General features: G+C 47.1%; 1 protein-coding gene across 4 annotated transcripts in view; it reads left to right on the top strand.

The window, feature by feature from the left end:
• The window catches only part of SUSD1 (sushi domain containing 1), an 83216-nt gene that overhangs the window by 9093 nt on the left and 61057 nt on the right, over nucleotides 1-13066 (top strand). For 2 of the 4 annotated variants that reach the window (XR_012645623.1, XM_074994680.1), the window contains exons 2-4: nucleotides 4901-5032; nucleotides 8354-8509; nucleotides 9619-9771. Coding sequence is in view for 3 of the 4 variants with exons in the window: in XM_074994680.1 (XP_074850781.1) it covers nucleotides 4901-5032; nucleotides 8354-8509; nucleotides 9619-9771 (441 nt within the window). In the remaining variant the exon portion in view is untranslated. The remainder of the gene's footprint in view (nucleotides 1-4900; nucleotides 5033-8353; nucleotides 8510-9618; nucleotides 9772-13066) is intronic. The other 2 variants (XM_074994681.1, XM_074994682.1) reach the window with 2 other exon arrangements.

Below are 13066 nucleotides of genomic sequence, written 5' to 3' on the forward strand. Positions count from 1 at the left end.
TATATGGAAGCTTATCTTCTTTTGGTCCCTATACCTGGGCCATTTAGTAGTAGTAGGCATCCTTCAGTCTACGTAGACTATGGATCGTGCCCTTCGTAGTTCCATTTGGGATCATCATTTGCAGCGTCGACTGTGACTGTGAAGGCCCACATGAGAGTGACAGTCCTTGCTGCATCTGTTGTATGTGTAATGGGTGTCTGCAAAAAAAAAAAAAAAAAAATCTTTAAATCAGTTTACCAAAAAAGTGAAGACTGAGGCTAAGGCCACACAGCCAAGTTATTTTGACATAACAGCTGTCGTCTGCGCTATGCACAGGCTATTGTGAAATAAATTCAACATAGCAGGTGCATTATTTCAAAATCGGTAACCCTCGTTGCAGAAGGAATAGCATTTATTTCAAATTGATCTCGAAACATAGATGCCGAACAGGACAGGAGTAAAGACACGTCCTTGCTTTATATAATTTGGTACTTTAAGATACCGATGCCTCTCCATTATTAGAGACACGACCCAGCATACCATCATGAAAGGGCTGAACTATATTGATACTTTTTCAGGACAGCTGATTTGCCCAAGTATCTTCCAAAGCTTATGTCTGCTGCCCACGTTGAATGCCTTGGTAAGGTCAATGAGAAGCACATAGTGATCCTTATGTTGCACTCTACACTTTTCTTGGATTTGTCTGGCTGTGACTATCATGTTAGCAGTGCTTCAGCTGGCTGGAAATCTGCACAGACATTCATGAATGATGAACACTTCTAATGACAATTGGGTTTAAAAGATGAAAACCAGGATCTTGCTAGCTATAGACAGCAGTGCGATGACTGAGTGGTCATCAAAATGTAACGCCAACAGACCTGGGCTACTGGCTCTAGAGGTAGAACCTGGGAGCATAGGGTCTAAAGCCCTGCACTCTACCACATGAGCTAAAGGCCAGCTGGCTCTCAGCTGAGGCTGTAGAGCGGAGACTTCACTCATCCCAGATGTGGTCTCAGTGCCTCTGGGTGCTACAAAAGCATGCACAATTACCTTTTCTCTTGTGCATGGGTATGATCGAGGCATCTTTGAAATGCTGTGGAATGTGCTCTTTCACCCGCGGTGATAAACAAACAGGCGAGACAGCACATCAGCTGGCCATGAGCAGCTTTGTAAATCTCGAACAGAATTGCATCGCCACCAGGTGCCTTTCCAGATTTCATATGCTTGACAGTTTTTTAAAAATTAGCAGTATAGCCGGCTGTATATCATTAGCCCACTGAGGAATCTCTTCAAAGACATTGCTGTAAAAAAATCGGTATCTGGTTTAATATATTGTGACAATGTTTAGCCCTGAAGTCAAGGATTTTAGTGCTGTCTGTAAAGAGTATTAAGGGTGGATAGAAATCAATGATTTTTCTTTAAGTAAAAAAAATTCAGATTTGTCTAAATCAGTTAGTTTTATTTTTTTTAAATCCATAAAATACTAAATTTTCATTTAAAAATAACAGTTACAATTAAATCTCCTTACAAACATGCTATTTCTACCCTTATAGTCTCATAAAAAGGAATGAATGGCTCTAGTATGTCAAACATAATTACTAGCTTTTGCTTCTTGAAAGTTCTGTGCTTTTAATTTCTGTTTTTCAACAGAGTAAAAAGTAACATGCAAAGAAAGACAAGCTGGATAGGATTGTTTTCGTTCTGTTTCCTGACTCCCCTGACTTATGCGAAATTTGACTTAACGTGGGGTTGCACAAAAACCCAACCTCCATGTAAGTCAGTGGGGTCTACTGTACTGTTGTTAGGGCTGTCGATAAGTTTTGCTACCTTGGAAGTGTACTAACCGCCAGTATAAATGCTGGTGACAATGTAACGCCTCAACTAGCCAAAGCCAGTGTTGCCTTTGGAAGATTGACCAAATGCTTATGGAACGACCATGGTGTTAAACTTCATGAGAAGATAACAGTGTATAAAGGCAGATGATCTGGCTATCGTGCTGTGAATTGCCCAGAGTAATGGACTGTATATCACCACCATGTTTCACGGAGACACATTGCTTTCATATTGCCCACAAGATGTAAGCCAAAAATATGAACCAAATGAAAACAAACCAAATACTAGTTTTCTCTCTTCTGTAGCCTTTCCTGTGTGTTCAGTCTTTTCTCAGTGTTCTGTCTTGCTTGGATTATTGTTAGCTCCATGTTTTTAACAGTGGTTTGGGTCAAAATCTGTGTAGATTTCATCCTAATTAATTTTTCCAGACATGATAGAATAAAAATCAAGATGATCTCAAAGAGGTCAGTATCCTTTGAATCTCCTGGATATCTCCAATATCAAAACCTCCCGGGCATTCAAATTCTTTAGACCGCAATTTTCCATCTATAAAATAGAGATAATACTTCCTGAGTTCTCAGAACTGTTGGGAAATAAAGTCTACTTGGGAGACACTAACAGCCAAGGTCAGGACTGGCATTTGCAATTGCTAAGTGGGTTCGCTTTATGCAGGTAGGAGGCATAAGGACAAATTGGACTCTGAATGCAAGTCCTCCAAAGAGAAGATGTGAAGTTTGCCCTCCTGGGACCTGGCTGCAAGGCTTCAGAGGACTACCAGGCTGCTGAATGTGGATGTTGCCCCCAGAGCTTCAGAGAAGCTCCCTAGGAACTGAAGCTATTACAGACCCCACCATAAAAGAGGTCACGTACACCATAGCAGTGTCTGTGTTAGCCTCCTTGGTGCTGAAGTAAGGACCAGTCACTGTGGCTATGTCTACATGATGGGGGTTTTTTCGAGGTACTCCAGTATCCCAAAATAGCTGCCCCACATCTATGCAATGCATATGTCATGTCAAAATATTTTTAGAAATAATGCGCTTGCTATTTCAACATCCCTGTACGCCTCCATCGGAGGTTGAGTAAAGGGTGCCTCGAAATATCATTTTATTTTGATGCATGGTGCCCTGTAGACACATGCTGAAATTGCCTATTTCAAAGTATGTAGCTTAGTTCGAGTTTAGGCTGCCATGTAGACACAGTCTGTCTGAAGTGGCACCAGTAGGAGCCTCACTTCAGCATTGGCTGCCTTATTACCTCCAACTCTAGGGTCTGTTGGAGTCTCTGCGGCAATCACCTGGTACGCACTCCACCTCTTTGGAGCATATTGCTGGAACTCAGTCAGCTGTTAGTCTTGGTTACTCTGAGGCTTCCTCCCTGCTCCTGGTTCAAACTCCCTCCAACCCCCATGTACTCTTAAGGCAGGGAGGTTGGGTTCTGAAGGGAGCTCAGGGTCAGGGACTAGGATGCAGGAGAAAGTAAATGGGGGGGATCTGAGAGGGAGTTCGGGTGAAGCAGGAGGTTGTGACCTGGGGCAGTACCTTGTGAGGCAGGGTTTGGGAGGGGGTCTGGGTGCAGGAGAGGATTCTATCTTAGGGGAGGGGCATGGGAGGAGGTGCTGGGTCTGGGAGGTGACCTAGGGTGGGGAGTGGGGTGCAGAGGGTTTGGGTGGTGCCCTGGGGCAAGGAGTTGGGGGGAGATGGGGCAGGGTTCTAGAAGCTGGCTGTGGGCAGGAGATGCTTTCCCTCTGAGGCAGACTCCTTGCCTGCTCCAAGTTCCTCTGTGCTCCAGAGGGGGAGGCGTTGTGAGCTGCTCCCTCCCCCAGCAAAATCTCTGAACTCTTGTTGGCCAGAAACTAGCCAATGGGAGCTTACAGATTTTTGCTGGGTGGGGGGGGTAGGAGCGGGCTAGGGTCTGGAGCAGAGAGTTACATGGAGCAGGAAGCTGCTTAAAGCAGCGTGAGCAGCTTTAAACAGCTTCATGCTCTGTGCTTGAGAGTCCCAGTGGGACAGTTCACGGACTGGATTTGGTAGCCTGGATCTGGCCTGCAGGTCGTATATTGCCCACCCCTGACTTATAGGGTGAGTACCAGCCCTGCTAGAGAACTGTTCCTTATCAGTTTTCTGGGGCAGCAGTTAGTCTTCTTCATGTTAGCTTTCTGGGTCATCAGTTATTAGTTCTCCTTCCCCACTAAGTAAAAGACCATCCTACATTTTTCTTTCTCTTCTAATCTATTTATAGAGCCACTTCTCGTTGCTTTTTATTTTCCTCTCTAGGTATAACTCAGTCTGTAGCTTCGTCTTTCTGAATTTGTTCTTTTGTACTCCTCAGTGATTTGTCCATGTTGTCACTTTTTTTTAAGATTCCTTTTTTCATTTTCAGGTCTGGATTAATCCATTTTGGCCTCTTACTGTTCATCCTACCTTTCCTTTGTGTCAGAATAGTTTACTACTGTGCCTTCAGTATCATCATTAATACTGTGCCTTACCTACTAGTTCTTGGAGTTTGTTGAAGTCAGTTTTTTTTTTAAAGTCCTTTGTTCTTATTCTGCTGCTCTAATGCCTTTCTTTCTTCAGTTCATGGAATCTGTTGTTTTATTAGCGCTTTCACCCAAATTGCTCTCCGTCTCCAGATTCATAACCAATCCTTCCTGGTCAGTCAGAATCAAGTCTAAAAAGTCTGTGTTCTTGGTTACCTTCCTCCACCTTCTGAAACCAAAAGTAATACAGCTCTGTGGATTCATTTTGTAACATGACTGGTTTGCACAGCTTAGTGTAAATGTGAAATTCATCAACATTGTTAATTGGATTGTACAACTAGTCCTGTTTAGCACTGACTACATAATGCCATGCTCCTTGTTCTGTTATGTTCAATTCACTTCCATGTCTCCAAGTTTTCTTAAGTCTGAGCTCTTTATTATAGCCCCACCCCCACGAACTAGTTTATGATTTGGGACTTTATTTCCATTCGAAAGATTTCAGTCTAAAGTTTTGACTATATGTTAAATTCTAAATGCTGCGTGCGTGCATTGTGTTGATTAGCACACTGAATTTTTGGCTTATTTTGGGTAATTATTTTTGTTTTCTTCAAGTTGCAACAAATAGCTCAGCCCCAGATGTCTGTGCCACATGCCATGCTCATGCCACGTGTCATCAAAAAGAAGGCAAAAACGTATGCATCTGTAACTATGGATTCGTGGGCAATGGGAGGACTCATTGTCAAGGTAGGCTATGCTTTCTGACCACGTGCAATTTCTAACAGGGTTTGTCTACATGCTGTGTTACTGCGCATCAGTCTAGGGTGCCAATCTACAGCGCTCTAGCTCATCCAACACTAAGGCTACATCTACACTAGCACACCACATCGAAGTAGTCTATTTCGACATAAGAACATCGAAATAGGCTACTTCGACGCGTATTGCCTACATTTCCTCCAGGGCTGGTGCCGTCGACATTCAACGTCAAAGTAGCGACGGAGAATGTCGAAAGGAGCCGCCCTGGAAGGAAATGCAGAGCGTCCACACACACACAAGTGCTCCCCATCGAAATAAGGGACCAGCAAAGCCCCAAGCCATTCCCTTAAAGGGCCCCTCCTAGACACACTCGGCCTACACAGCAGGAGATCCACAGAGCTGACAACCGGTTACAGACCCTGTGAATGCAGCATGGACCCCCCCCCCAGCTGCAGCAGCATCCAGAAGCCCTGGGCTAAGGGCTGCTGCGTACGGTGACCATAGAGCCCCACAGGGCTGGACAGAGTGTCTCTCAACCCCTCAGCTGATGGCCGCCATGGAGGACCCCGCTATTTTGAAGTAGCGGGACGCTGATCATCTACACACGCCCTACTTCGACATTGAACGTTGAAGCAGGGCCCTATTCACATCTTTGGATGGGAATAGCAATTTCGATGTCTAGCCGCCTAATGTCGATTTCAACGTCGAAATAGCACACGGCGCGTGTAGACGTGACACGTGCTATTTCGACGTTGTGCCGACTACTTCGAAGTAGCCGGCTGGTGTAGACGTACCCTAAGTGGCTAGATGGAGACTGCTACAAAGCACTAAAAGACCCCCCATGTACTTGGGTGAGCTGTTGTGCGGTCAAAGTGTACCATGGAACTTTCAGCATGTGGCAGTGGGGTGGTCTACATGGTTACTTAAAGTGCAGCAGGCTAAACCAGTGACCCTTTAAATTCTGCGGTTCCACACACAAACAAACAATGTGGACAAAACCTTACCAAAATTTTTGGTCCTGGATGATGACACCAAGTTCTTCACGTAAGGCCTGTGGTCTTACTGGACAATGGCTCCAAAACTAAGAATGCGGTCAGCTGCTTTTGTTCATAATGGTTAAGTGGCAGGGATGGGGGAGGATGTTTTCTGTAGTTTCATCAGTTGCATTTAAAGTAAGTGGGTGTTGATTTGTAGACAGTAAACTATCAAAACAGATATTGGGGACATTCCATTTACCTCATTTTTTTTAATTAGAACATAAGAATGGCCATACTGGGTCAGACCAAAGGTCCATCCAGCCCAGCATCCCATCTGCCGACGGTGGCCAATGCCAGGTGCCCCAGAGAAGGAGAACAGAAGACAATGATCAAGTGATTTATCTCCTGCCATCCATCTCCTGCCCTTGTTCAGAAGGCTAGGGCACCATACTTTATCCCTGGCTAATAGCCATTTATGGACCTAACCTGCAAAAATTTATCAAGCTCTTTTTTAAACCCTAATAGAGTCCTGGCCTTCACAGCCTCCTCGGGCAAGGAGTTCCACAGGTTGACTGTGCGCTGTGTGAAGAAAAATTTCCTTTTATTAGTTTTGAACCTACTACCCATCAATTTCATTTGGTGTCCCCTAGTTCTTGTATTATGGGAAAAGGTAAATAATTTTTCTATATTCACTTTCTCCACACCATTCATGATTTTATATACCTCTATCATATCGCCCCTCAATCGCCTCTTTTCCAAACTGAAAAGTCCCAGTCTCTCTAGCCTCTCCCCATATGGGACCCGTTCCAAACCCCTAATCATCTTAGTCGCCCTTTTCTGAACCTTTTCTAATGCCAATATATCTTTTTTGAGGTGAGGAGACCACATCTGCACGCAGTACTCAAGATGTGGGCGTACCATAGTTTTATATAGGGGAAGTATGATATCTTTTGTCTTATTATCGATCCCTTTTTTAATAATTCCTAACATCCTATTTGCCTTACTAACTGCCGCTGCACACTGCGTGGATGTCTTCAGAGAACTATCCACTATAACTCCAAGATCCCTTTCCTGATCTGTCGTAGCTAAATTTGACCCCATCATGTAGTATGTGTAATTTGGGTTATTTTTTCCAACATGTATTACCTTTCATTTACCCACATTAAATTTCATTTGCCATTTTGCTGCCCAATCACTCAGTTTGCTGAGATCTTTTTGTAGTTCTTCACAATCCCTTTTGGTTTTGACTGTCCTGAACAACTTGGTGTCATCTGCAAACTTCTAATTCTAAGATGTTTGACTCAGAGACTGTCAAGTCAAACTCAAGCCAAAATCTATTTTGTTTAAAACATACAAATATTTTTTACAAAACCTAAAGGCTTTGTAAATGTTCATGTGATATTTAAAAAAAAATATATAATTTTAGTGGAATTTTTAAAAACAAACAGCCCATTCATCATTTGTATCCTAATCATTACATGACCGAGCACCAGCAAATGGGTGACTGTAAACAAAATTGAGATGGATTTTACTGATTATCCAGCTCTCTCACCTTGAATAATTTTTGAATAGTGACAGAGAGGTAGCCGTGTTAATCTGTATTCTATCAAAACAAAAAAGCAGTCAAGTAGCACTTCAAAGACTAACAAAATAATTTATTAGGTGTTGAGCTTGCGTGGGACCGACCCACTGCTTCAGATCAGACTGTCGACACGATCTGAAGAAGTGGATCTGTCCCACGCAAGCTCATCACCTAATAAATTATTTTGTTAGTCTTTGAAGTGCTACTTGACTGCTTTTTTGTTTTGAATAATTTTTTATATTCTTTCACTTGTAATATTCATAGACGGTGTTAATAGCATATGTTGTGTGTTTTCAGTACATAGTTTTTAAGATGGCACTGTCTCTTTAATATTTGCAGTGGTTCTAGCAGCGTTGGTCCCAGTATGTGAGAGAGAAACAAGCTGGTAAAGATAATATCTTTTATTGAACCAACTGCTGCTGTGAAAGGAGCTGTACAGACCTGAAGAAGAACTCTGTGCAGCTCAAAAGCTTGTCTCTCTCAGCAATGGCCAATAAAAGATATTTCCTGACACATCGTGGCTTCCATTTAGTACTGTGCATCATATATGAATGGAGCTGTAAGTGAAGCAGTGATGACCAATGGCAGTGGTCATAGCCTGGACTAGAACAGGTGCAAAGTGTTGTGGCTAATGGGTGATTATTTACAGAGTTAGCAAATGATGTTTAAAAAAACATAGTAAGGAGAAGTCTGCTTGGCCATGAAAGATTCAGTTTGATTTTTCATCTCTGTTGTGTTTTGAATTTACCAAAGATAAAGATGAATGCCAGATTGGCGCGAGCAAGATCTGTGGTGAGCACACATCATGTCATAATACACATGGAAGTTTCTACTGCATTTGTCTTGAAGGATACTATCCTTCTAACAACAACAAGACATTTATTCCCAATGACGGCACGTACTGTACAGGTAATACAGAAGCTAGGCTCATATGCTAGGGATCTGGGATTCATAATTTATTTTCTGCGACAAACATGAATGTTTCTTTGCAATCACATCAAGATTTTATTTTTGAAAGTGTTCACTTGCGCCTTACCTACATCTCAATCTTGTGATCACTTGCAATCATATCTAGCTCTTATTACTGCATTATGTTTTCTGCTGTCTTCCGCTCATTCTTGTTCTGTTAATGTAAATTATTGCTATAAAGCTCTGTTTGTAGAAAAACCATACTGGCAAAATGATGGCAGATATAAGATGAGTGTGTGTGTGTGTGTGTGTGTGTGTGAGAGTGTGTGTGTGTGTGTGTGTGTGTGTGTGTGAGAGAGAGAGAGAGAGAGAGAGAGAGATTCCTTCTATCCATTTCCATGTTTTTCTTTGCATGCCAGTTTTGTTTACTATGGAATATTTTGCTTCAGAGGAAGTGTTGCTATTTTGACACAAAGATTTTAGTCAATTAAAAATACAAGTGCTGCTGGGTATTTCCAGGTCAGTACTATGAAGTAGACTAGAAACTACAGGTTGAACCTCTCTAGTATGGTTCTCTTGGGACCTGACCTGTGCCGAATGAGAGAATTTGCTGGCCCGCAGGGAGTCAGTATTGTCTAGCAGCATTACTAGCATTTCCACTGCTTACTGGGCTCTTAGAAGATGTTTAGGGGTACGTTACAGCTAAATAACAGCACACAGCACTGAGACCCAGGACTGGTGGCTGTGAACAGACTTTATGAGACCATGAGAAACTTGGCTACGCCTGAGATAACTGAAATCATGCTGGATTACAGATGTTGCCAGATGGGAGAGTGCTGGACTAGAGAGGTTCAACTTGTATAATGTCTGTTTTCCATGTACTAATTAAAACTAGTTTTAAAGATACAGATTTTTTTGTGTGTGTGTTAGGGCGTAATCTTCTGTGGAGTGGAGTGTCTGTTAGAAGCTGGTATGTCCCTTTGTCTCCCAGTGAGGCTAATGGAGTCGAGGGTGTTTCACATCTTTAAGGTACACTTGATACATTACAGGATTTGGCCCTAAGAGTAAATCCACTTAAAACATTTGTAATATTTGCTCTGGATTTCTAGATATAGATGAATGCCAGGTGTCAGGTCTGTGTGGTGCTGGGGGTCGCTGCATGAACACTGTTGGAAGCTACAAGTGCTACTGTATGGAAGGGTACAGACCAGAAAACGGAGCAGAATTTTTCCACCCTGCTGGCAACACTGTTTCGTGCAAAGGTGAGAGTCTGTGGATGTTCAGGCTAAAAGATACAATCAGATCCATCATGGTACTTTCTCTTACCTGTGGTTCTGAGTATCCAGAACTGGAGTCCTCTGTGTTACTTTTTGTTTTTGCAAATTCAAGATGTCTCATTGATGCTTGGATGGTAGGGTTGACAATGGCTATAGATCACCGTGGGCCAGGGTGGGCAAACTCTTTGGCACAAGGACCATGTCTTGGTAGGGAAATTGTATGCTGGGCCATGAATACAGAGTCAGGGCAGGGGATGGAAGGTGTAAAGGGGCTCAGTGAATGGGGTTTGCGTGCCCACCACTGCTACAGGCTCTCGGCAGCGGTTTGACCATGTGAGGTCAGTGGAATTAAATATGCCTTGGAGGTGGTATAGTTAGTTTTGGGGTAAAGGAGAAATCTGCCATCTCCTATTTGCACAATCGTCTTGCTTTTGGGAAAGGGAAAAGGGGGAGAAATAGCTGGTGAATAAGATCAAGTGAATGCAATAAGCCACAGAAGCTACGTCTACACTGGAACGCTACATCAAAGAAGTTTATTTTGAAGCAGTGACATGGAAATAAGCTACCTTGATGCGTCGCATCCGCACATCCTCCAGGGCTGGTACCGTTGACGTTCAACATTGATGTAGCAATGTGCTACATTGAAAGGGGCCCCGCAGGGGAGCCTCTACACACAAAAGCTACCCCAAACGAAATAAGGGCCCTAGGAAAGCCTGCGGATGGGGTCACAGAGCGGACTAGCCCTTCCGGGGCTGCAGCAAGCCGCTCCTTTAAAGGGCCCCTCCCAAACACACCTGGCCCCCACGACAGGAGGTATGCAGAGCCGACACATTGTTGCAGACCTCATGCAGGCATCATGGACCAGCAGCAGCAGCAGCAGCAGCCAGAGGTCCTCAGGGCCATCTCTGAGGCAGGGGACGCCCTGCTTGGTGCCGTGCAGGAGACCGCCCAGCCCCTCCTAGAAGATGAGCCCTCCTCGGGGGATGACGGGGCCTCCCCAGACCATCATGGGGCCCTCCTGACCCCGCCACCCCGCCGGGCGCTCCGCCGGCTATGGAGGTACCCCACCAGTACGGAGTGGTGGGAGCGGCTGGTGCTTCAGGAGTGGGACAACGACCACTGGCTCTGAAATTTCCAGATGAGCCGGCAGACATTCATCGAGCTCTGCCAGTGGCTCACACCTGCCCTGTGGCGCTAGGACACCCCATGCGACGTGCCCTCACCGTCGAGAAGTGGGTCGGCATCACTGTCTGGAAGCTGGCCACTCCAGACAGCTACCGATCCATAGGACAGAAGTTCGGCGTTGGCAAGGCCACCGTTGGGGCCATCATCATGGAGGTAAGGAGGCCTAGGAGGGGACCCCAGGGGAGGGGGGGAGACCGGAAGGCAGATGGGGCGACCCCAGGGGGGTGGATTGGAGCCCAGGAGGCTGGGGGAGACCTGGGGCAGCTCGGGGGGCGGGGCAGGCACACCCTGCACACCCCTCAGGGGTGCTCATGTCCTCCCTTGGCAGATGGTCCGCGCGCTGAACACTACAGCTACACAGGCTCGTGTGGATCGGGGACCTGGATGCGGCCATTGCAGGGTTTCCCAACTGCTTAGGGGCACTGGACAGGACCCACATCCCCACCTGCGCCCCGGAGCACAGTGGAGGACACTTCCTGAACAGGAAGGGCTACCACTCGATGGTCCTCCAGGCCATGGTGGACAGCCAGGGCCACTTCCAGGACATATGTTGGCTGACCTGGCAGCACCCACAATGCCCACGTTTTTAGGAACTAGGGCCTGTGCCACTGGCTGGAGGCGGGGACCTACATCCCCCAGAGGGAGATCCCGCTGGGAGACACTACCGTGCCCCTCTGCCTCATGGCAGATGCAGCCTACCCTCTCCAGCCCTGGCTTATGCGCCCCTACACAGGCCACCTGAGTGCCAGCCAGGAGGGGTTCAACACCCGCCTGAAACGTGCACGCCCGGTGGTCGAACGGACTTTTGGCTGCCTCAAAGGCCGCTGGAGGTGCCGCCTCACCCGCCTGGATGTGGGGCTTCCCAACATCCCCCAGGTTGTGGGCACGTGCTGTCCACTCCACAACGTGGTGGAGAGCAAGGGGAAGGCCTTCGTGCAGGGCCGGGCTCTGGAGGCTGGCACGGCCTACCCCCAGCCAGCCACTGCCCCTAGCTGCCAAGCTGACTACGAGGGGATTCGGGTCTGGGAGGCCCTGCGGACCCATTTTGACCAGGCTGTGGGGTGAGTGCCAGCGTGGCCATCCCTGGTGGGCTGCTCCCAGCCCCCCACCATTCATAACACACTACTGCCCCTACCACCCACACAACTGTGCCCTAAGAGCACACGAAAACACTTTTTAAAAAAAAAAAACAACCTGAATAATTATTTAAACCAACAAAAACAATGCAATATGTTTAAACAGGAATGGGGGAACTATGTACATTGGGGGGAAAGCTACTAAAGCGTGGGCGTGGGATGCAACTATTTACAACGAGGTGGGGGGAACTATGTACAAAGGAAAGAAGCCTGAGTCGCCCAGTCCTTGGCCCCCTTACTACTGTCCATCTCCTGGCATGGGGGGTGCGACCCACGCCTGGGCCAGAGGCCCCATCGAGGCCTGGTGAGGGTTGGGAGGACCGGCAAGTATGGCTGGGCTGGCTCCTGAGCCCCGCGGTCCTCCTTCTCAGTGGGCTCCAGGGCAGGAGAAGGGCAGCTGGAAGGGACGGTGGCCAGAGCAGTGGGGGGGAATAGCCGATCGGCAATCTGCTCCAGAGTTCCGGCGATTCGATTGAATGTCCGCATGAAGGACTCGTAGGCCTCCTGGCGCCAGGCCAGCGCTCGATCCTGCAAGTGGAGGCGGCGCTCTGCCACCTCCACCAGGCACTGGAGGATGGCGAGGAGCTGGGGGTCAGCAGATGCCCACGGCTGGCTCCTGCAGTGTTGGGCTCATCCCGGGGCCAGTCCCTGCTCTATTGCCTGACTGTCGTGGTGTGACGTTCCCGGCGGGCTGTCCGGCATGACGGACACGGCACCAGCACTGTTGTGGCCCTCGGATGGTGTGGCTGCAGAAAAGAGCGGGGAAGAGAGAGGACAGCCGTTAGTTTGGGCCCTGACGCATGGCCCACACCCTCCACACCCCATGCTGCTGGGTCCCCATCCCGTGTCCCTGTGGTGACCCCCTTTGGGGGTTCCGCTCCCCCCAGCCCCCAGGGATGGGGCATGGTGCTGTCCGTGGGGGTGGGTGCTGACAGGCTCTGGGGGCTGTGCTGCTGCTG

This window comes from Carettochelys insculpta, chromosome 5 (genome assembly GCF_033958435.1).
Source record: "Carettochelys insculpta isolate YL-2023 chromosome 5, ASM3395843v1, whole genome shotgun sequence".
NCBI classification, from domain to species: Eukaryota; Metazoa; Chordata; order Testudines; family Carettochelyidae; genus Carettochelys; species Carettochelys insculpta.